Source organism: Styela clava, chromosome 13 (genome assembly GCF_964204865.1).
Source record: "Styela clava chromosome 13, kaStyClav1.hap1.2, whole genome shotgun sequence".
Taxonomy (NCBI): Eukaryota; Metazoa; Chordata; class Ascidiacea; order Stolidobranchia; family Styelidae; genus Styela; species Styela clava.
Window position 1 is genome coordinate 15,562,882 of NC_135262.1, and position 25,076 is coordinate 15,587,957.

At 34.3% G+C, this 25,076-nt stretch overlaps 3 protein-coding genes and 1 long non-coding RNA gene across 6 annotated transcripts; 2 read left to right on the forward strand and 2 right to left on the reverse strand.

Moving 5' to 3' along the window:
* Positions 1-1,598: 1,598 nt before the first annotated feature.
* LOC120332928 (uncharacterized) lies at positions 1,599-3,738 on the reverse strand. Of its 2 annotated transcripts, XM_039400269.2 has the most exons (6): positions 3,560-3,738; positions 3,169-3,302; positions 2,817-2,893; positions 2,649-2,717; positions 2,420-2,503; positions 1,599-2,078 (listed from the first exon to the last, which is right to left on the reverse strand). In XM_039400269.2, exons 1-6 carry the CDS (start codon positions 3,668-3,670, stop codon positions 1,933-1,935), a joined length of 621 nt encoding a protein of 206 aa, XP_039256203.2. In that variant the 5' UTR covers positions 3,671-3,738; the 3' UTR covers positions 1,599-1,932. The 2 variants fall into 2 exon arrangements, with proteins under 2 accessions (XP_039256203.2, XP_039256204.2); XM_039400270.2 differs by lacking the exon at positions 2,420-2,503.
* A 3,348-nt stretch (positions 3,739-7,086) lies between these two features.
* LOC120332985 (N(4)-(beta-N-acetylglucosaminyl)-L-asparaginase-like) lies at positions 7,087-8,059 on the forward strand. Its single transcript, XM_039400331.2, is given in 2 exon segments — positions 7,087-7,792; positions 7,795-8,059. Coding segments are annotated over 2 exon segments (801 nt in total). The 5' UTR covers positions 7,087-7,216; the 3' UTR covers positions 8,020-8,059.
* A 1,607-nt stretch (positions 8,060-9,666) lies between these two features.
* Positions 9,667-12,738, forward strand: LOC120332920 (uncharacterized). The gene is made up of 3 exons (XM_039400264.2): positions 9,667-9,933; positions 10,326-10,627; positions 11,535-12,738. The coding sequence occupies exons 1-3, from the start codon at positions 9,823-9,825 to the stop codon at positions 11,719-11,721; spliced, it is 600 nt and encodes a 199-aa protein (XP_039256198.2). The 5' UTR covers positions 9,667-9,822; the 3' UTR covers positions 11,722-12,738.
* Positions 12,739-19,966: 7,228 nt separating this feature from the next.
* LOC120333157 (uncharacterized) lies at positions 19,967-20,779 on the reverse strand. 2 transcript variants are annotated; one of them, XR_013480037.1, is made up of 3 exons: positions 20,515-20,779; positions 20,290-20,420; positions 19,967-20,043 (listed from the first exon to the last, which is right to left on the reverse strand). It is a non-coding gene; the product is annotated as an uncharacterized LOC120333157 (long non-coding RNA). The 2 variants fall into 2 exon arrangements; XR_005568192.2 differs by having other exon boundaries at positions 20,373-20,420; positions 20,515-20,766.
* Positions 20,780-25,076: the final 4,297 nt, after the last annotated feature.

Sequence of the window (25,076 nt, forward strand, 5' to 3'; positions counted from 1 at the left end):
AAGATCTTGAAAACATGCCTATGTTTAAAAATCGGATAATTGTCAAAGGATTGATTCGTTTATAATTTCTGTATCCCAAGGCTTGCAAAATACGGATCTTTTTTACAAAGCTCTCGCCACTATTACGATATTTGCAAAAACAACACGTTCTGAAATAATGAATTAGTAATTATCTAGTTGCGGTTTAGGTTCGGGTTAGAAAAGATATGAGAATTTGAATTTTCGGCGCAATCTGCATTCCTAGCCCTCACCCTAAAACTGTAACTGGATTATTTCTATTTTTATTTTGAGCGGAGACGGTGATGTTTTTTTCTGGAGGAGGCATTGCACAAAGAATCTTGAAATAGTTATCTGAAGCAGAATTTCGCATATTAGCCAAACTGACCGATTATATTTATTTTGAATTCGTATTTTTGCAATGTTACGAATTATACAAAATTGACGTGTTCTTCAACACTGACTCCGCTTTATCACAATGCTACCACCCAAGATCATTTTCAAGATATCGACGTTAGAAAAATCTTTAGATCTGCGATAAAATATCAAGGACCACGATTTTGTAGTACAATTTAAATTGAGTGTACAGTGATATCTCGGTAGTCGACAAAATTATTCGAGTCAAAAATGCTGCGGTATTCGAACGGGAATTTGGATCTCGAACACCCGAGCCGAGCGGAGCTCGCGGCCGAGTAAAATGACGGCATTCGAAACCAAACTCAACCGATACAGGTCAACAAGACTGACAGACAAAAATCTTGGTATGCAGTTGAGGGATTCCAAGTCTCCAGTAAGGCCTAATATGAAGCACCTCGTAAAGCAAAAAAGTTTCCAAAAATCTCACTAAGGAAAAAATGCATTGAATGTTCTATTTCTATTTTATGCTGCAATATACCATTAAATAACATCAGCTGTATGGATGCAGCTGTATGGATGCAGTCATAGTATGTCTAAAAAGTTCTGCGAGCCCGCTCACTCTCCGGTGACTTATAATATGAGTAAATAAAGCTTTGAAAAGCAAGAAAATGAATGATTGCCAAGATTGTGCTAAACAGCATTTTCACGGTGAATATTCTCAATTCCAGAGTTCCCAAAGTTGCACGGGTATTAGTATAGCTACGTAGTCATTTGTTTGTCTATTGCTATTGTTTGTCTATTACATCATCTTATTGGGTTTGCTCGGTTTTAGATGTATTGGGTCTTTCTTTATTCTCCTAATCTGTAGTCTCCTAGCAACAAGCAACAATTAGCTTATAATGTAATACTAAAAGCGTACATATTTTAATAGATTGGGCGAGCATTTGAAAAACCTGCGGGTATTTCATTGATGGATCTGAGTTGTCAACTGAACACTAAAACGTATAATCTGAAATTATGTATGTAGCAACAAAAACACGTACATCAAACCGTATTAAAGTTTGACAGAAACTACTGATTGCGACGATGTATATAAAGTTCCGCCATCAAAGTTTTAATAAACCATGCAAAAAATCGATGGAATGACGCTCTTTTTTAATTTTTTTTTATTTTTGAGGGGGAGGGTCTATTATTTTTCCCATATCTAGAATAATCCCCCTGTAACAATACTAAGAATATTTCAGTTTTAGCTCTGTTCCAATTTTGAATACATTTATTTACAAGAAAAACAGATAAACCCCGATACTGCATTAAATAACGCTCTTAGGGAAACCTGATTGTGACTATTCTGTTTGATTGTCACTCAGATATCAAGTCCTCTACCAAATTCCGAGTTTTGCAGATTTCATAGAGCGCCCAGGATACGACGATGCCGGCTAAACCATGCTTTTTAGTAGTCTAATAGATGATTAGCACGCGAAGTATTTACGTTCACGTTTACATAAGTGAGAGTATATATCTTACATACAATGTTGATGATCTGGATAGTGGGACGCTATTTACATTTCGTTAATTTCATTAGTTCATGAAGCGTGCTTCTTCTGGACAAAGAGATAGATGAAATGTTGTAGATATCTCAAGTTCAGTCAACTTGTTGTAAAAAGCAACAACATTATTCACAGACGGAGTTGAATTTGGAAAGTAAGTCCATATATTCCATTTTCCTGCGTATTTCATAAAAAAAAGGAATAGCAATAGATTAAGTTGTCGATATTTTAATTATTTTCAGCGCATTTTCTTCTGTTCCCGGTTTCTGCTGGTTTTGTTATTTGCATCATATATGATAAAGATTACTTATTCCACTGGTTTGTTCAGCACTCCGAAATAACATAGAAACATTTCTTTTTCATAGTAACACAAAATATGTATTGAGCTCATTTATAGCTAATGCGTTCTTTAGTATATATATATGTTTTACTGTACTGTACTGTATTGTTGAAGTAACCGGTATTGCCTAATAGTTAGGGTTAGGGTGCATAACAAGCTTTGGAGAAGTATTTCTTACCAGAACTAAGGCATCCAATGAATGCGAAATAGTTAATGTAATCAGTTGAAATAACCGTATTTTTCCTCAAAATTTCATTTTCATCTAAAAAACAATTTTTTTGCTATTGCTTATAAAACATCATAAATTGGTCACATTTATAATAAAAAAGATCAATACTCACATATATTGAAAAAAATTAACAATGAGATCGAGGGATATTTTGATAAGCTCAGCTTCAAACACTTACCCATATCATTCACTGCCTTCGTGTAATCGTTGTGAAATTCCAGCTTGTGGGATGCTAATAATGAATCCTCTACAGAATGATAAATACAGAAAAATGCAATTAAACGAATCCGAATAGTTATCTATATATATATATATACAACATATGACATGATGTTTTAAATCTCACCGTCTTGTTTTCTGTCAACGCTGTAAAGTCCGGGACCTTGGCGAATAAAATGTACTCCGTATTTGACGACCGTTGTTCTTATAAGAACGAAAAGAAACAAAATAAAATAGTTGTTTAAATATGAAAATTAAGAAAAGAAAATAATGAAATTGAACTAAAAAATTGATTCAAAATTGATAACATTTTTTTATTGTTCTCAAAGCCAGTTGTATTGCATATAAGAATATTCACCTTGTGTGAGAAGGTGACGAATCACGAGTCTTTTATATTGATATTAGGGCAGGCAGTCCTGTTCGAAATGACCCAATTATAATACATTTTCAATATAACAGAATGTAGATAGAAATCATACCCTTCACCATGTTCTTCCGATATCAAACTCAATCCACTCATTGTCTTCGTAAAATTATTGAGTTTTACGCAAGTTACCTCGGACGCCATGATGTCATTTGTTTGTAACCCGACGTACCATGTTGTACCTAACAGCTGCAATATCCCGAATGTTAATTATTGAAGTTCAAATCAGTTTATTTAACAACTACTATTGTTGGTAACGTGATTTTTATAACGTTCTTTTATTTTGTTTTACAATTCTTATTTTAAATTGATCTTGATATGTTTAATTGCTATACATTTCAAACATGACCCACAATGCTTTCCACAGAGCCTGATTGCTAATTAATTTATTTTTGGCTTTGCATTCGACTAAATTAATAAAAAATGCAGTATAAATAATTTTTTACCTTGTTTAAATCAAGCTCGGATTCCATTTCTGGAAGAAAGCATCGACTTGACGATGATGAGACAGAATGAATTATTATCATGAATAAATAATTAAAATGTCTCAATAACATCCCGGCGTTTCGATAATTTGAAGTTTGCAAGATTGTATAGGAAAATTCTTTTATTTTAGTGGTTTAAAATTCCGCTAAATCCTATTTTTGTAGATAAAATAAATAAGTTCGCGGTTATCAACAGATTATTTCAAATACTCAATCATTACATTGTGTTAGATATAAAGACAATGAAATTTTTACCAGTACGACCTCCTGCCCGACTCAATTTCCCTACCGCACTTTTTAACCTTTGTAAATTGTCTCAGACAATCGTATATTTCACAATGCATCAGACTACAATAAAGTACAATACGCATAATCCAGTCTTTTTAAAATAAAACAATTTAAGGCAGAATTTAAAATTTGTTCTCATCGTATTGATTGCTCTTCAGAGGAAATGCGTACAACAATTTTGGCTTTACAATGTTTTGACAGACACTCAAAAGCTGCTAGAAGCATATTGCCCGCTGTATTTATGGCATATCAAGAGTAAACAATTCAAATCTGAGATTTGGGTAAAAATGCGGGTAAAGGGATAACGTTTTTTGAGCTATGCTGAAACAACTAAGTGAGCGAGATTGAATGCTTAGTTCTCCGCGCCACTCTCCCGGAACAGATTTTGTCGGTGATCTCAGCATTGTAGGGAGGATATTTCCAGCTGAATATTAGATTAGGTTTTATCGAAGACAACATTAATATTTTTTATGAAACTTCACATATGTTAGTGCTTGTCGCAAATATTTCTAATTCTGTACACCATTAGTTTACCTACCTATAGGGTTGTTTAAATAAGTTATCTGGCTCGTGAATGTAACAATAAATACCGTGTTCAGGATATATTATCCAGGCTCTCATATGTGAATCTTCCCCTCACAACCTACTATTCAATCTACGACTATAAGTATAACTATATCTGACAGTTTTGAATCTTTACAATCATTTCCTTTATTATTACGTTGAATTGAGTTTATATCCGCTGTTTATTGATTAAGTATATTCATTGGCTCGTGTCCTTAACGGAAAGATTGTAGTCAAAATAGCATGTCATTCCTTCTTGTGGATCCGCCGCTACCATTGCTATTGATGCAAAGGCACGTTTATGACGTTGCATGTCAGTCAGCACAATGACATTAAACATTAATGTTTAATGTCATTGGTCAGCATAAATTTGCGAAATTGTCGTTATCACTATAAGTCACCAATTAGCCGCGTCATTCAGTATCTATAAATCTTTACATTTCTCTTTATTTAGAATCGGTTTTCTGCTCTGCAATTCCAATGTGCCTGAGCCATTTAACAGTCTATCACTATGCTGGCAATTCTGACAATACTGATACTTATAGATAAAAGGGTAGATCGCATGATATATTCAGATTAATTCCAAATATTTCATTCGTAAAAATCCAATTTTTTTAGAAATAGAAAATAAAACAGAAGGATTGTGATGTCATTCATACACACCAATGCATAGTTCTAGTTCAAAAACCTACCAAAATAGAAAAAAAAGATGGCGCACAAAACAACGTTTTTCGGGCATTCAGCATGAGAAAACAAAAAAATGTCATCTTTGTTCCAACAAGGTTTTCAACTAATTTATGTGATCTATAGCAGTGGTTCTCAAACGCCGGTTCGCGGCAACCTTGCTGCCGGTCCGCCAAATATATTCCAATATTATTGTATTATAAGCAAATTGTAAAATACAAAGTATTGACGACATGTTCATTACTTTTGGTATTTTCATATCCTATTGATTCGTAGCACCGGTATTCGTCTAACAACCAAACTTAGTGAGAGGTCCTATGCCCATTTAAACCCTGAACAACTGGAAGTTCGCATTTATGACCTCATAACGACGACTAACGTCATAACGCTGGAGTTTTCGCCTTGCAGAAACTTCATTAGGACCGCGTTTAACACGTATAATATCAAAACAAGAGCAGCAAATATAAAGAATATCTTCTTTTGCACCACCTAATTGCATTACTCAGATTTGCATTATATTTTGTGTTCATGATATTTTTGAAGATCCACCGGTCCGCAAAATTTTTTTTGAAATTTTACCGGTCCGCGAACTGAAAAAGGTTGAGAACCACTGATCTATAGCTTTCAAACGCTGAACAACGATCCCATAGTGTCGCTAACTATATTGAAGTAGGCTACTCTATGTTACATTGAGCAGTATTTTTATTGCTTTTGATCCTGATTGGCAGACCTCTGTTTCTTCCCGAAATTATCTTGATTCATTTTCTATTACAATTTTTGAAATTAGCGTAAATTTTTCTTTGTGTTGGTTGTTAGATGTAACCCAAAATATTGAGCAAATCTACTTCAAATTCTTAAATTGTGCAAAAACTTGATGGGAAATTCACATCATATAGGGTATCAAGACGCCGAATTATAAAATTGAATAAAGTCGAACCAGCTCCAATATTGTGCACGATGTAAGATGCCAGGTTTTTAACGTTTAGGACTTTATAAAATATTCAATAAAATGAACCATCAAACTGTTTTATTCTCAATTTATTTCTGATGAACGGACAGCAGCCTTGCATTATACGCATTCGGATCCACTTGCGCAAAGGCATAGAGCAAGGAAAGGTAGTCTTGCGTAATTCCAACTCATGAATAGTACTGTTTGTTTTTGTATGCCAAGATATTTTGTGTTATCCACCAAACAAAAGAATACTATGTTTACTATCTGACGTGTACAGAAAAGTAAACACTTGTAATCCTGCAAATAGGGTCATAATCGGCGTTTACACATTTTTATACAACAGCACTCACACAGAATATTTTTTTTTGCAAGTCAACATGTGTAAATTGTTACTTATCGATTTTAATCGGTAAGTATGTTGATAGGTATTTGTCTGTCTGTTAGATGCACGCGATATATCACGAAAGCAAGATCAGATCTGCTGCAGATTTTGCATATGCATTCATCATATCTCGTACCAGAAGCCTATTGATTTTGGGCGAATTATGTCGTATAATTAGCGAGTTATCAATTAATTAGTGATGGGACACTCTGTCACTATGGAGTAAAGCGCTGTTTTGGGGGATCCCCTAATTTCGATCGATAAGTCTTTGGTCTCTGACCAATACTCTAGTTTTGACAATTGGCGCTTATAAACAGAGCCGCCCTCGGAGCTGATTTGTGTAAAATCAATAATTCATTTATAAAGTGTTATTAAACCGCACGAACTATTGAAATAAAGTTATACATATCAGATGTTATTAACTCAGCAAACGTTTGTATATTCACTGTGCCTTTTACACTTTCTTAGATTGTTGATAAAAATGAGTATGAATCTGCTTTTTCAAAATGTCTTTGTTATACTTTTATTCACTTCTCTGGTGGGTGCAAGTATTCCTATCGTCGTCAGCACTTGGCCTTGGCCCCAAGTAGCTGATACCGCTTGGCAGGAATTGTCAGATTCTCCTTCACAATCCGCCGCTCTTGATGCAGTACAAGCAGGATGTACGCGATGTGAAGTCGATCAATGTGATGGCTCTGTAGGATATGGCGGTTCACGCGACGAAAGCGGAAAAACTACACTGGATGCTATGATTATGGACGGTACCACTATGAACGTCGGTGCTGTGGGTTCACTGAGAAGAATTAAAAATGCAATCGGAGTTGCGAGAGCTGTTTTCGACCACACTAGTCACACATTATTGGTAGGAGATCAGGCTACTAGTTTTGCAGTCAAGAATAGATTGCTAGAGGAGACACTTTCGACCAATTCGTCAGTTGAAGCATGTAATAAGTGGAAAACTGGTAACTGTCAACCAAATTATCGCAACAACACTACACCTGACTCAAAAAAGTTTTGTGGACCTTATGTTCCAACCGTAAAAATGCAGAACACGCGTAACCAATTTGTATCTGATAAATATAATATTTTAGGTAATCACGATACCATTGGAATATTGGTCATAGATAAGACCGGAAAGATAGCTTCAGGAACATCAACAAATGGCAAACATTTCAAAGTCCCGGGAAGAGTTGGTGATTCGCCTATTCCAGGTGCAGGATCATATGCTGACGACACTGCAGGAGGTGCTGCCGCAACCGGTGATGGAGACATCATGATGCGACTCCTGCCTTCATACCAACTTGTAGAAAACATGAGACAAGGAATATGAAACCGTCAGATGCCGCTAAAGACGCGATCGATCGTATATTAAAGAGATACCCTACCTTCAGTGGGGCTTTAATTGGTGTCAACATGCGCGGTGATTACGGAGCTGCGTGTACCGGGTTCAACGAATTTGAGTATTGCGTGAGGACAGAGAGCAAACCACAAACCACCACAAAAAAAAAACCACAATTTTTTCTGTCGATTGTACAAATGATTCAAGCATGACGTCAATAAATTTTATGTTGATTACAATCTCCTTCCTAATACTAAGTATAAATAGGGGGTATTGAAATTATGAACGATACCCACAAACCACAAACCACCACAAAAAAAAAACCACAATTTTTTCTGTCGATTGTACAAATGATTCAAGCATGACGTCAATAAATTTTATGTTGATTACAATCTCCTTCCTAATACTAAGTATAAATAGGGGGTATTGAAATTATGAACGATAACTTAACATTATAAAAACGCATGAATTAAATATAAAAAAAAGTTAGATCAAAGAAATGAAGTCTCAGTTCATGCTCAACTAATTCATGCTTGCAAGCAATTTTGACTCAATGACACCAGTCATGTTCTGCACTAGAAAAATGAAATTTCAGCTTCATTTGATCCTACATATATATATATTAATGCGCGCCATTGTATAAATTTGTTTTATAAACTGACTGTACATATTATAATGTTTCATGCTTATGGCGGTTGGTTCTGCAAACAGCCTATATGCGTCTGTGGCAATAAAAGTGGGTAGTGGCTGTGGGTAGCCTGTGGATGCTGTAAAACAATGGTGGCCAATCTGTGGATGTTAACCAATGATTAAACCTTATTTTACTGAAATCTCAAAATCAACGCGAATTGCTTTTGTATTTGTGGAGCAATGCGAACCTGACCGATTCTTGTCGTTCTCCTATACGACCTATAGTAACCTCTCAAATACATAGTGGGTTCACATGGCGTGGTCTGGAGAAAATGCATGTAGAAAAGTCGTAGAAAGAATTAAACTCTTCAAACAAAGTAAAAAGCGTATGAATATTTTTCACGTTTTTCATTAGCACTATTGAGAACAATACAAAAAAATAATTTCAAGCGCTTCAAATTTGATGGCATTTTTCGTACAGCGCATGCGATTCCTTTTATTTGATGACATAACTGATCCGTTATGTTCAAAATACTAAAAAAAAACTAATTAGTTTGTGAACTAATTCTAACATGTCCAATCAGTTAAGTGCTAAAATATTAAACCGCCGATGTTGGAATTCTGCTATTATATTGAGTTCGAAATAAACGTTTATCCGATTCCCAAATGGTACGAATTTCAGTTTGTATTTTTTTACTTTTTATACAAAATGCAAAGTGAAATATTCTCAATAAATTTTGTTTATTTATGAATCTATACAAGGGACACTTGTTTTTTTAAACTTTTTTTAAATTCGTTCCGAAATAATTCAACGAGGAAACACAAGTTTCTGCACATAATACTGATCTAATGTTTTATTCTCAGTTAAAATAAATATTTCATTTAGGCAATCTATTTTTACAAGTCCCAATTTGCAATTTACAATTATGATTGTTGATTAAAAATAACTATGTTATGAGTTGCAATATCTTTAAAAATAGTATTATGAAAATGAAACCGAATGAGCACTGCGGAGGCACGGTGTAGAAGTGGTTATTATCAATGGCAACATGAATGATTGTAATGTAAACGCTACAGCGATTGAAATAATAAAAGCAAGCTGTAAGTTCGCCCCAGGCGGTTGCACCGTGCCGTTGCCCGCAATAAATTTACGATTTTAATATCATCGAGTACAGCAGCACGTTGTATACTATATGCTTTGGATTGACACTAAACATGGAATTCTGCACACAAGTTTGTCATTTTTTTTTTTTGCAGACTACGTATATAGTTTTTATATGTGTTTTAGTGTGCGTACTTTTGACAGAGATAAACGATAATGTAAAACTTAAATGAGATTAAAATTATGAGATTCGAAGGAAAGTCATATCTGAGTCGTCGTTGACATGGTAAGCGGTCGATTAGCTGTTGCTATTCGTCAATTGCTACTGATTACATTACTGTTCGGATGTGTGGCATTGATGATATCATCCCAGCAGAGTGCAGTATACGATCAAGTAAGAAAACTATATACTATTAAATAAGTTAAATTTTTCGTATGTTGATTCAAAAATTGGACGGCATTAAATTTATGATATTGGCGTATGCTCTAACTCTGGTCCTATGTAACTACATACGCTAAATAACACTTAAGATCAACTATCTTCAGAGCAATTCGCCTGAATGGTGTTTCATCTCTGTGCAGACAGGAGTCTTTCACGTGTTCTCCTCCACATGACAATGCCTGCGTTTCTAGTTTGGAGTGAAAGTGTGAAAACACCATATAAAACGCACCTTGATCACATTTATGATTTGTGGCTGGAATTGTACCCTTTCGGCATTTTATATAAAAATTAGCTAACGTTGATTTTTAATATACATATTTGATTGTATTATACAAAACAAATAGGCTGCAGAAGCATTAAAACGTCTTCGGGACTTACAAATTGCCAATAGAAGTCTTCATGAAACGGCAAAAGACTTGTTATCCAACTCAAATCAGACTAAAGAACTATTGGATAAATATTTGAAGCAGATGAACATTATTGAGCAATTCACCAAAAAAAGAAGTATAATTCTACGTGGTTTGAAAGAAGAAAATGATGAAAATTTGGAGAAGGTTATTCTGGCATTGATTCTAGAAAAATTCAAGATCGATCTAACCTCAGATGACCTTGAATCTGTCGAAAGAATACCAGGAAAAACTCCGAGGTATATGGCATTCGATTTTTCTATTAATCAGTATCAAGACATGTCGTAAAAGCAATACGAGATGCCTACAAATCTACGCGAGTTTCTATAACACTTTGCCAAACTAGTTTACTCTTTCCCCTTTCTAATATTTGTATTTCCAAGAAAACAGATATTTTCTTTCCTTCTGGTTATGGCAGTAATCTGCATAATAAAACGGATCATGAATAAATTATTCCATCAAATTATTTTCAATTTGAAGCAATATACATTAATATATGCATAATTGATATTACGAACAGTATTTTCCTAATTCATAAAAATTATTGAAACGCAGAAGAAAGTCCTCATTTCTACATTTACCTATTTGGACTCAGAAGCATCAAAATTACATTGATATTCTTCATTGCGTTTGTCTAAATAAGTTTCAACAGTTGGGTTCCATACCAACATCATTTCATTGTATTTATGTATTAACAAAATAAAAATGGATGTTTCCCCGTCCCTTGGACTCAGGAAGAGTCTTTCCATACTTCGCCAATGCAAAAGTACCTTTTTGAGTTGACGCTTACGAATGTTTATTACCATTACTTTGATTCAATTTATTCTCCTGCAATTTAAAAGTACTGATATCTATTTATTTTTTCCGGGATTAATTTTTGATCACTGCAACTAGGAATCTTATTTCCGAAACACAACTAAACTGGAAATTTGCTAGCAAACTTACGAAAACGAGCACGTGTTTACAAAATATTTATAATCACACTTGAAATATGGTTCAAGTGAAATTGTGTCTAGGCTAGGTGACTGCTAATATTGCCATTGCTTCGCCACAGTTTTCGTCTTGCTGGTTGGCAATTGAAATCGATGTTCCATAAACACCCAGCAAAAATGTAAAATATGTAAACAGCAAAAATCTTTATTTCAGAGCAATAAAAATAACATTCGTCCGATTCAAAGATAAGACGAAGATATTTTACAAGCGGAAAAATCTTCCGAAATATTTATCTCTCGATGATGACATTACGACGTCACAAAAAGAAAACAGAAAAAAGATGGATTCCTCTGCTGAAAATGTTTTTAAAATGGGGAAGATTGTGAAACAGAGCGGATGAAAATTGTCAGTTAATGGAAAGGATATCAAATCCAAAACTCAGTGATGTAATAACTTGCCCATCTGTTCGAAATGTTTTTGTGGAACCAAAATTTAACCTATATTTCAAAATAATACTCTGTATCTTTGCCAATTATTTTTTAAAATATTATATCACATGGTAAACGAATATCAAATTGATACTAATAGTAATTACAACCGTTAAGTCAACATATAGATTTTATCAAAAGATCATAACATCTAATAAAGTTGAGAAAAAATTTAAATGTCTTTTCATCTACATTGAACATTGAAAAAAATTATACGCGGTTCATTGGTTAATTAAATACCCAATATCAGAGATACTTTATATTTACCCATAAATTTATCATGCCTTTTGATTTCTAATGTCATCAACTTCTACCCCATCAGGTAGAATAATTATTACTCCGGGTTTGAGTTTACCTCGTTTATTAGTCGGTGTAACATGAGGAGGTAATGATTTTACTTGGTTTCGATTCTTTTGTAAATTGTTACTCTTTGCTATGGATTCCTTTAATTCAGGTAATTTTACCAACATAGGATTCAGGTTGCAATAATTCTTATTCCAACAACATTTCTGACAAAGACGGGGTTCACATCCAGGTTGAGTGCATGCTGGTCTCCTGTCAAAATATTATTGTAGTTTTCAAGTTGAGGTTACATCGATCTTTCTGCAGCAACATATGTGTCACATTCTGAGTGGACTAATGAATATAAATATTTTATTTTGTATACAACGGTGTCCAAATAATCATTTGGTATTCTGAAGTTTGTATGTATGCATTGGGGAAGAACTAGTATTGTTACAGGCCTTGTTAAATAATATATACTTGACGCTTTATCTGGGACAGTTTGTTGAAGATAACTTCTTTAACATATCTTTATTAACGTGAAGACATCGCAACCATTGCTTTTTCTCCGCATACCTGATTCTTATTAGTAGGAAGAAAACATTGCTATAACACTAATCCTTTTATATATTTGTCACTTGTAAGTACATATTAGAACAATTTTCGTGGTACTGACGGTATAATTTAGGTTCCAAAAGAGTTTACGTGATGCGGAATTTTTTAGTTGATGCTGTTGCTCTTGTTGTCAAGGCGACTTTTTGTCAGGAAACAAAATCGCAATTATTTCATACGCAAGTAATTGACCAAACGATCTTGTTTTTTTACTCAAAAGTTTCGCCAAACAGCTATAACTTTAAATTCATTCAAATTACCTTGATATTTTAATTATTGACCGCCGATTGGATGTATAAACTTGGTACCCAGCTATTCTAGCTACCGGTACCGATGTGCAGGTGGCAAGTCATGTCCGTCAGCCTGAGTTGTTAACGTTTTTATATTTCAAGAAGACCAACGCGATAAAAAGCATATTGGGAAACATAAACGAAATACAGTAACACATAAATGATGACTCATTATCGTCCAATCAATTAATTCAGTATTTTCCTAATCCGGAATGGGAAATTTAATTTCCTTTCGACTAAAATGCGCCTTAATTCATTTGTGTCAATTTCTGCAGCAACACAAATATTAGGTACTTAATAATTGCAGTACTGAACAAATACTACCGTAAGAACCAAATAAATGTCCCCACAATAATGCTTGCTTTTCCGCCTCCAAATTTACCCTGCCATTCATGTGTATAAAAATAAACAAAATATTTGTCTGTAAAACAAGATGGTTTGGAATTAGAAATACGGTGTTGAATACAATGTATTTTCATCCCAAGCTAGGCTTTCTAAAATAGTTACGTAGCCTATATGTATCCTTGTCTGCGTTGATCTTTTGTAATTTTGATCTCAATTTGATTTACACTTTCATCATTTCAGAAATATGTAATTAATTAAATTCAGTCTTACATTGCGCTGTATGTTGCAATGAATTACTTAATCATAATATTTATTATTTTAAATATTTATATATGAAAGGCACTGACGCTGCCAAAGCATCAAAATGATGCATTAAAATTTGATGAAAACCCATTATAGATCATAAACACAGACATTTTCGAGTGAGTGTTATGTATATGTATCTTTGTAAATATTCAAGAATAGAATATTACTTATGTATATACTGTAATTGGAAAGTATTTTAAAGGGGAAACAACAGTGGATTTTTCGCGTTGAACTTTTCATGTGCATTTGACTAGCTTCGATAAGAGCACGAAAACAATGTTCTGATTTAATTTGTCCAACGTATTCGAAACCTTAGATTAAAAAAAATGCTCTTAATGAACATCGATATACCTTGAGCATTGGAGTTGATTTTTAAATTCCATTTCTTTACATGATTTCCATTGTTTACATCCAAATCGTCTGAAGTGAAGACTATTCTCTGATCTGATCTCTTGGTAGCAAACCTGTGATTGAAAAAAGTAGTTAAATAGCGACACATGAAATACAAATGTAAGAGGATTATCAATAAAAAGGATATGCAGCATTTGGGAATTTTTCTCCGTCAAGCTTTCCTCATTCGAGACTTTTCATATCACATATTATAAATAAAAAAATACTGCGTAATATTGCCTCGTAAAACTCAGAAATTTATTCAAGTGGTCTACATTGACCCAAGATCACAGTACAATTACTATTTTTAGATTGGTGGCATAGAATTTTTACCCCACAGAAATCAAATAATTGCACGACGGAAGATTATAAATAACCTAGTTTTATATAACTCAATTTGACTTATTCAAACAGATGATGTTTGATTCGTTGGTAGTTCTGCTAGTATATATTTATGCTACAGGCTACTTTACATTTTTGAATACAGATGAACATTGGATATGCTTTACACATTTCATTATGACTTCACGAAATTGAAACTTTAGCTATGCTTTACCTCTCCGTCTTCACATAGCATTCTTTTTCCTCGAATAGAACAAAATGGATCCGTTGATCTTGGCTCGCAGACATAACAAGACATTAACTCGTCCGGTGGCAACCTTTCCTCCGGTAGTTCACAGGATACTGTGGCATATCTCAGGAATTCAAATAATATTATAAATACGAAAACTAGTGCTTTCATTTTAATAGCCTTGAATTTAAAGTGATTGTTTTTAAATATATTGTATATATACGGAATAATACACGTTTCCACTTTTTCCTAACCCGAAATATTTCTAATATCCACAGCTAATTGGATGTGGGCTATTAGGAATTGACGGTTCGGGTATCAGTTTCTAAATAAATTTGATGTCCATACTTTGCATCTTTACATTTTAAGTAAGCAGATCCGGCTTGCTAAATTACTGGCAAGTGTATGAATTTGTGTCAAAACTATTACGTCTATGTCTAATTCAAGGACAATATCGCTGTTCCTTTATTGTGCACTGGAGTAAATATATCTTTCCAAACTTATATCCAAGACAAACTGAAAACAATGTAAACCTAAACCGGATCTATCGGTGTTTCGTGCTGATGTGATGAACACAGAAAACACTGTATCGCTTTTTCTTTACTTTCGTTTAGTTATATTGATCGGTTCGTCATGCGTATTTTATTTCTGTATATAAAACAGTAAATGCATGAGATATTCATTGTAATTTATTATTCTATCTTCTAGCTGCTTGTTTGAAAGGCAATATTACTTGTCTGACTTGACAAAATGAGCTAACTTTTGTTTTCAACGCAGGAGATATTTTTTATAAATTCAATTGATTTCTTAATAAGAACTCGTTCTACAACAAATATATATTTAACAAACTCGTACCAAACTTGTTTCAATTATTATATCTAGCTCTAATCAATGTAGGCGTTCAAGTTTTTGATACAAATAAGCAAGCCAAAATCGGCTAAATTTAACGACAAAATTCTTCCGCGTACCGACCAAACTTAAAAACAATGCTTTGTTACTTTCGAAGCAAAAATACACAATATCAAATTTTTCAAATATTCACAGACAGATTCACTATTCGGGAAAATATCAGTCCGATAAATAGACTCGAATAATTTTCTTGTTCTATATCATCTGTCACTCCTGCTGCTGCATTACCGCTGATACGGATTTTACATTGGGTTTATATTTAATAACTTTCGAAGAAATTAAAAAACTACTGGTTCCATCCTTCAGGCTACTCCTGTTACGAGATTTAATAAGGTTCATAACTGATAACAGAGATTCACAAGCATACATGGAGAGTAATGCAGTTTTGAAGTTTTTTAGACAAAAAATTTTGGGAATGTCATTCCAATCGCACAATAGTTCGTTTTCTGCACTTCTCTCTTGTATTCCCTTCCCTAATCGCTTAGATTTCTTTCGAAATCAATTTATAACAGTGGGCTAAGTCAGCAAGTAAGTTAACTATGACCAACATGAGCTGTACAACTTCATAAATAGAGCAGGAATGATGAAAAAGGGTGGCATAGACGAACTATATTACGTAAGATGTAGAAATGATGTAGCTAAATGAAGAGGCGCAGTTCCTACCACCTCATGGCGGCTCCTGCCACGAACGAACCGCGCCATCTCCTGCCAAGGGTTTAGGGCGATAGCACAGGTATATTCCCAAAGTCATATACCAGATTTTAATTTATTGTGCGGAATTATATCTGCTGAAACCTAGCCCAAAATTCATCAAAACTCTATCCATATTGAAAATGTCCCCACTTACCCAAAGTTTGTCACCACCAGGGGCAGTTCTGCTATTACAGTCTACATCAGTGGTTCTCAAACTTTTTTAGTCCCAGAGCCGCATTTCAAACCTCAAAGGTATGAAGGGCCGCACACAAACAACGCAAGTTAAAATAGCAACAAACCTTAAGCGCGTAAATAAAATACCAAGTCATCGTAACAACAACACGTAACAACTAGGGCTGGGCCAAATATTCGAATAATAAAATATTCGAATGGCATTTTGCTATTTGAATATCTGGTATTACGTGACCTGCGCCGCTCTGCTTGGACACCGAACTCGAGCGTCTCCAACTCAATCGTGAATTGTGCGAGATTTCCCAATGGCGCTCGCTATGAGAAAAATAAGAAAAATTTGAAAAGTTGTCTTTGCGTTATGGTGTTATATGCTTATTTTTGCACTTATGGTATCCTTTCAATTCATTTGCAAAAAAACGTACCGACCGTTCCGTAAATTTAGAAACGTCAAACCAGATTAGGTATATAAATAAATTTCCCAGATTTAAACTCGGCATGCTTGGTGACATGTCATTAGCCATTTCTTGCATTACCAACATAAAGTTGCTTAAAATTAAATGATAAAATGACATTTCGGCGTTTCATTGTGAAAAAGGCGATTTTAGGTCGTTAAAACACTCTAGTTATGTAAATAGCATGGATTTAAAAAATGACCAAAAGTTTTTCCAAAAGCTGGTATGAGTTACTTGTATGGGAAAAATTCATTAAGTTGTAACCAGATAAGAAATGTCATGTCCTACTCCCTTTAAAGCACTTTGTATTAGCTCTTTAGTGATCCCTTCCATCCTTTGCCAAGTAATTTTTTGAATATGTAAACATTTTACTCGACCATGCATGGCCGTCGAGCCAAGTTGAGCCCAGAGTAGAACGTAAAATCAATCGTGAATTTCGTTGTAACAATGCACACTGACTCGTTCACAAATTGTTGCGTCTATTATCATCGAAAATGATTACAATTGTTAAATTTTGAAGCATTTGGGCAGTAATAATTAAGCCATAAGGCATGATATATATAATCAAAATCATCAAGTGAAGTGCTGAATTTGCAAATTCCGTAAAGAAAATTGAGCATTACTGAGAAAGTATTTTAGCTATAATATAACCATCGGGGTGTTGTTTTGTTGAAAAAAAAACGTTAAAACTTGAAGTAATCAGGTACAATTAGAGTGATAGAGTCTGACACTCTATAAGGCACAAAGGCCTAAAAAATGCCTTTATTGACAATTTATTTAATCGCTATTTTAAATCAACTTTCAGGATTCACGCATTCGTAAATTTGCTAGGTTTATCTATCTAATACTAAAATAACACCATAGAAAAGCATGAGAAACTCAATTATCATTATAATAAATATCTGCATCTCGGTTACCGTTCACTTAAAACAGGCGCGGTTAATTTACAAGCGGTGATAAGGAAGATCAAATCCAAGGCAGAGGATGAAACTCAGAATAGAATTAATTTGGTTTTGAAATCAGTCCTTAAATGTATTCAACAGCTGTCGCTGATGAGAACGCAAGGGTATACTAGAAATATGGAATTTCGATATTCGGCGACCGCTTATTCTTGCAAAAGCGAGAAAGGGCGGAAATATAGAATACCAACTTTAGGATATCGCCGCCAACACGATCGCGGTGACAATGACAATCAGCCATTATGATTAAATTGACCATTAAAAAACGCTTTATTGCCGACTTTTCAATGTTTCTATTAATTTCCAAATGGACTATCGGCCTCCGACGTTCTGGATCCCTGTTATGTATAAAAAAAATATTCAAATTATTCGATTCGAAAAATATTTCGATTTTTTTATTTGATTTAATTAAGCTTTGATTTCTAATAAGTTTGTCAAAACGGGTCGTGATCGTGGAGGATGCAAGGTGCAGTAGCTGCTTGAGATGATCGCCATATTTTTCGGGACTATTTTCGATTTCTGGAACAAAATTAAAATGCTCTAGAAATTAAAATAATCATTGAGTTATTTGATTTATACATAAGATCTGGCAATGCGACACAAACTGAAAATCCACGAAAGCAAGCCAATGATTACAGCCATGTCTAAAAGATTTCCAAGCGCAAAGTGTCCGAGTGTCCGCGAAAACGCTCACTGTTGCGTCACTATTGTATCTTGTAGGTTAGTCAACGCTACGCAAATAAACACAGGGGAATCCATTCGACTAACTAATAGACTTCAGCATTTTAATTTCGAGTCAATGATTAGTTTTCAATGAAAAATTTTCTTTAAAAATAATTAATTTTCAAAACATTAACGGGAGCCGCAGGGAAGGTTGTTGAGAGCCGCATGCGGCTCTCAAACCCTAGTTTGAGAATCATTGGTCTACATGCTTTGGTTTGTGGCAGCAAATTTTTACCCGCCATTGGTTTTCAATTTACCGCCGTGGTAACCCGCTTCACGCCATTGGTTTGTGGCAGCTAAAAAGTCAGCCGCCATGATTTGACCACAGCGGCCATGGTTTGGAAATCCGGCCATGAATTTGCGGAAACTTCAGACGCCCCATAATAACTAAAACTACACTTGCAAATAAATGCTGCGCTCTTCTAGGCAAAATGCCGCGAAAGTTGACTAATTTGTTACGTCATAATATATTTCTTTGTAGTCATATGTCATGAAAGGACAAAAAGTCCATATATAATCGTACTCAAGGAAATTAGTAAAAAAAAAGAAAGAAAATCTTTGACTAATTGCATCCTAATTGTGTACAAATAAGAAAATTGAATAGTTTGCCTGTGTATATACAGATTGGGTATACAATTCATACGAACATAAAGATATGCAGCGGCAGTGAGAGTAATAGTTCAGATGCGCATTTCGAATAGTCTTTACAAAATTTTAGAAAAACCGCATGATTTTATTAATGCTGTTATTACTTTCAGTGACACAAATCCCTGACATAATACAAACAAATATCAATAGAAAAGGCATTCGGCAGAAAATGAAATCCTCTGAATCAATAGTCTTGAAGAGAAGTAAAGCGCTAACGTAATCTTTCGAGCATTATCTCTCTTCAGTTTAATACTGTTTAGATTTTGACATCTATCCTAATATGAATATAATAAAGATAAGAATGCTCCCGATTAAAAACGTGGGGCTCCATGCGGCGTTTCGTATAATGTCGTCTCTTGTTTATTTAACTCTTTAAAATTATGTATCCTATACGTCATTTTATGAGCGTGAATTATGATTTATAGGTTCCTGGCATAAAATACACACTGGGAGTCGAGTATATTAAACTAGGATTTCAACGCGCGGGATTTTTGTTTTCAATTTCAATTTTTATTCTAATACGGAAGTTTAACATAGTGTTAGCTCTCCAAGACTTGATAATCACATTTTCCCGGTGAAGAAACAGGCGATGTGACACTGGAATTCCCTATTTTATTTTTATTCGAAAAGACGGAAATCTTCGCAGCGCCAATATGTAATTTTTGTTAGGTATGATTTTAATCTATTAAACGTATCTCATTTACAAATCCTGCTCTTATGCTCACTTTATGCTGACATGAAAGAAACTTCTTTTAAAAAGGTAAGTAATATGAATCACACAATAATATCCGGTGTAATATATTTAAATGCACACAAAACACGTTACTCTTCTTGAGATGTTCATTTGATCGAATCTAGATCTCTAAATTAAAAATACAAAAAAATGAATGAATTGCTTAAAAAAATATGAGTTGAGTGGTATGTTTATTATTTGACTATACCAACACTCAATGAATCTTTTTTGTTGGCAAAGATCTGTTTAAAGATCCAATCAAAATTTCATTGCGAAATCCGGTACAATATCATGCGTAAACCATGATACAATTGATGAAAGTTTACAGCACATAATGGGAATGATGAAAACTTAAAATCTTATTTTGTTTGTTACCTTCTTGTGAAAATATTGTGAAAAAATTTCAAATAATAAATCATGGACGTCTTTTCAACTTGATAAAATCGAAATATTCTGACCTTCAAACAGATTATCCAAGTTCTCCAAATCCATATATTCATGAGGCACTACGAAGAAGAGGGGAAATTTATATCGTTGAGATTTTATTAGTAAAGAACAATGCATACAATTCATGAAAATACTGCAAGTGACACAACTTACCTTCTTTATATCCATTTTTATTAAATGCCATAACTGCTAAGTCCCAGAAGATCAGAATATATGCAATTAAGCAAGGTAGAAATTTTACATTCATTTTAATTTCTGGTATATAATGTGATACCTCAGATAAACTAATCTATTAATCTGTGTTAGGTGAAAATCTTTTATCAAACAAAATCAATTAAGCTTTAACCTAGTTTTTTTTTTTGATAAAGTACCACTCACGCGATCCACAATGTTAGCTGTTTATCGTTTACTCATAAATTGAACAGATACTATGGGCGTATGTCAGAATATCCCAAGAAAGTTAAATGCTCTTGAATAGGAATTGGAAGCGAAACGTTGGTATCGTTTTCATAAATCATATTATGCGTTGACGTTTTCTCTGCGCAAATAAACTGTCATCGGAAACAGGCAGACAAGACAGGAAATCGTTTAATTCAAGCACTCAATCATTTCTTCATTTTCACCAGTAACTTTAATTGAATGCCTTCAGCATTTCACTTTCTTTCTTACAGAACATAAAAAAGAAAACAGAAAAAAAGATAGTTTAATAGGTAAACGATAAAAGCTCCCGTCTAGTCAGCTTCATATCACGGGTTATTTTGATTCTGTACACGTTGATAGTGCAGTCGGTAAAACGCAAAAGTTTTTTTATAAATGTTTTCAACATCTACAACAACAACAAAGCATAATACATATTTGCATGAGCCGTTTCATTGCCAAATCATTGCGAATCACAATCTGTCGACATGATGATTAAACCATACGAGCAGAGATCAAATCAACACATAATATGTATATGTACTGTAGCATATAGTGAGCTCCTCACAGCGGTATTTTCAGCGGTATTCAATAAAAAATGGTATGACATTATTTCACGCAAGAAATATAGTTCGTTTAATTAACATATAGTCGAGTTGCTGTCCAATCGCGTTGCCCAATTCCAAGCGACTACTATTTTTAGCCTAGTTGCGGAAATGAGGGTCATCATTGGATATGGTCGACACCGCAAAGAATATATATAGAGTCAGTGGCTATTTAATCATTGTCCTTCATTAAAAACATTCACTGCTACCGCGCTAAATGATTTGCTTGTAAGGTAAATTAAATAACAGTTACAATTCATACCCTGAAAGAGCCAATAACAGTAGTTTAGCATGTTTTAGGGCGCGTCTGAGGCATGGCCCTCTTTACAGCATGATATCGTCACGCTAATAATCGAACTGCGTAAATCACTTTTAGCAGTTATGAGAAAAACGTGAAAAACTTCTTAATGATATTGTTATGCCATTGAGAGTCAATACTCAATAATTTCCCATGGTTCAATTTTTTAGTTTTAGCCGGATTTAAATTAATTTATATGACGCATTTATGGCGCACTGTGACTTACGCAGAAATGTGCCTATGACTTGGGGACATACGCAATTTTACAACTTGACTATATCCACCAGTTATAGTTTGTACATGTGAATACAATGGTTATCGTTTTCTTGTAGTGATAGTTGATGAAAAGTAACGAACCTCTTTCAAGGCTCTTTATATTAATTTAATTGAAGGTAAATTGGTCGGTAAAAATTAAAATCTCTTTTGTGATTATATATATTCATAACTTTGCATGAAACAAAATTCTAGCTAAAATGTTATGAAGTTTGTAATTTAAATAAAGTGATAATCGAAGATCAGGTATTTCTAGTAGCTGTGGGCCTGTGGATGATAATGTATAGCAGAAGGCAAATAACAGTACATCACTCAGAAAAAAGTTTTGGACGTTGTTTATAACCCAGTAATGCGATAAATGAAGAAGTAACACTATTTCACATGACGTATAATATACGTTATTCTCGTTTTTCGTCATAACGAGTGTCCCGAAAAGTAGAAACGGAATAAATAATGTTATCAGAGTAATAGTGGAACCATAGTAATAGTAGAGCTTTGCATTTAGAATATGAATTTAAATCTACTCACTCGCGAAGACTAATACCACACTATGTAAAGTAGTATTTACTTCTCTCAAAACAAGGCTCTTCCAACTTTTCAACAACAGTTTCAACTGTGCAGCGTTCCGATTTTCAGGTAATGTATTTATCCGAGTGGGATGCGTTCGAAATAGATCACGATGTACTAGAACTAGACACTAGGCAGGTATGGGCAAATTGCGGCCCGCGGATCACATCCGGCCCGCTGCAACTTTTCATCCGGCCCGCGAGCAGGCTTCTAGATTTAGACACTTTCTTTTTATTTACATATAAAATATACTTTGACTGTGAACAAACGGAATTTTACGATAATGAAAAAGTCGGTAAAAACGTTCGACTAATTTTTTTTTTAATTGCCGATTGGGTACTCCTGAAGTATGCGCACCAAGATGTCGCATAACCTGAATCCTGACCTGGTACACAACCTGATTTCAGGTTGGCGCCGTCTTGGTGCGCATACAGGAGGTCCGCCGATTGGAGTAAAGGAGTGATGCGGCAAGCAACTCAAATCTAGATTTTAGAGCGCCAATATAAAAAATAAACTAGAAACTTGAACAAAAACAAGTTGTGATTTAGAAGGCTCCTGACAGGTTGGAAACGCTGTTGTAGAAATTGGAAACTGAAAATTTTATGGTGCTCACGACACACATTCTAATTGAGTGGCTTTCGTGCGCGCGATGTACCTTTTAAACACTTCTAAAACTATTAACGGCGCCTGGTATATAAGATAATTAATGTAAAGTAAATTCAATCGATGTTCATGGTACTAAAATGAATTTTACTATGTGTGGTTTTATCGAGGACGTGGGGATTTTTAAAATGGTAAAATCATTAAAACAGAGCTAAGTCAGTGTTGCAAGAACAGATCAGATTTGTCGAATTCACAAAATCGAATGAAAATAATCTGGCACTTTACCTCACATTTTTATATCCGCGGAATGAGGTGGTATTTCTGAGGGTTAATGCCTATATATTGTCAAGTCAACCGCGGGTTAAGTTGAAAACAATAAAGCAAGACATTTTAAATGTACCCGTATTAATACATTTCAAATATACCCGTATCGAAAATATGTATCAAAACTAAGTATATTCTGGCAGTTTATCTGGCATTTTTATATCCTCAGAAAGTCGTGGTATTTTAGAGCAGTGCATCCCGAACTTTTCAGCTCGCAACGCCTTCCAATGCATTAAAATTTTCCGCGATCCCTGTTCACGTTAAAAATGCTATGACGACAGCAAAGTTATATGAATCACGATGTTTTGCCACCGAAGACATGGTCCTAATTCCGCATTGTTACTCACTCTTCAGTCTTCAGCATTAATGATAAAATTCGGCATTGTTATGCAAGTGTGTCTCTGAAATTTATCTTTTAAACTAGTTTTAATGATTGTGCTTTGAATAAAAATTCTAACAAAAGTACAATAGATATAGTACTTGTCTTATTTAAATGTGTAAAAAAATAAAATGAAAAAGCACGATTGACTTTACTTAGTCCGGCCCGCCACTTCCTTTTTGAATATATATTCAATGTGGCCCGATACCAAAAATATTTGCCCAGCCCTGCACTAGATAATGCACCCTGCGTAATAAATCTTTGTTTACAAGATGCTGGTCAAACGGTGTTGAATCTCTTTGAGGCGTGGAAATCCTTTGTAGGCAAAATCGATGTCTATAGTCGAGATGCTGAAGTTCCACCTTCATTTATTTCAAAAATCTTCAAAAAAAATTTTTTGATAGCGAAGTTACAATCTTCTGCAATTGGTGGCTATATGCGTGAACTGACGACACAATTTTGCAATAAATTTTAAGTCTTTCGACGTTTTGGAGGATTGTTCCGTTTCTAATCATACCAGATAGTCACGACAATTTAGGTTTAGTTTTAATTGATTGGATGAATGCTAGCGGCTTTCATATGCAGCTGATTCGTGTATATATAATAAAAATAATCTTGCAAATGACAAAATACAATGCGGATAAGCTATGGGGCCAAATTCCCTTTTTTATGTTCTTTTCTATTTTTTTATTAACGACTTCCGTTGCTTCGTGACTCCAACTTAGTGTTAAACGAATCTCACAATTTAAATTCAATTCCAATCTTGTTGACGAAAGGTTGCATTACAAGAACAAATTGTATGACATAGATTACATTTTAAAAATCTTTTTATATTGTTAATATGTCGAAGTTTCGTCTGTCATCCTCCAATAATCATGGTTGTACCTCCTGATAAAAATCGCCTTTGCAACTAATTGTTGATCGGTCGAGCAAGAGGCGTTTCGATAGTACTATTATTTTTAAAATGGGAAATATATGAAATTTGAGCAAAGTTCAAAAACAGGTAATTAGAATTTTTTATATCCAACTTTCCTAAAGTGACAGGGAGTGATAATGCGCAGGTGAAAGATAAATTTCGGGTATTTTAAATTTTTCCGTTAGTTGTCAGAGTTGAGTAAAAATAATACCAGTCGATTCAGAAAGCGACAGATGGGAATGGACGAAGTGGGGGTAATATTGCGCAACACGCCTGGGTGACAAAAGTCTACTATTGATATCAATTTTAAACAAGTTTCACTTGTTTTCTCTT

Coding starts and splice junctions, on each gene's coding strand:
- LOC120332928 (XM_039400269.2), bottom strand. CDS start 3,670: ATGTTATTGAGACATTTTAATTATTTATTCATGATAATAATTCATTCT. Junction 2,894..3,168: donor TCGGAAGAACATGGTGAAGG/GTATGATTTCTA, acceptor CGTTCTTATAAG/AACAACGGTCGTCAAATACG. Junction 2,079..2,419: donor CATTGGATGCCTTAGTTCTG/GTAAGAAATACT, acceptor TGAAATACGCAG/GAAAATGGAATATATGGACT.
- LOC120332920 (XM_039400264.2), top strand. CDS start 9,823: ATGGTAAGCGGTCGATTAGCTGTTGCTATTCGTCAATTGCTACTGATT. Junction 9,934..10,325: donor AGAGTGCAGTATACGATCAA/GTAAGAAAACTA, acceptor CAAAACAAATAG/GCTGCAGAAGCATTAAAACG. Junction 10,628..11,534: donor ATACCAGGAAAAACTCCGAG/GTATATGGCATT, acceptor TCTTTATTTCAG/AGCAATAAAAATAACATTCG.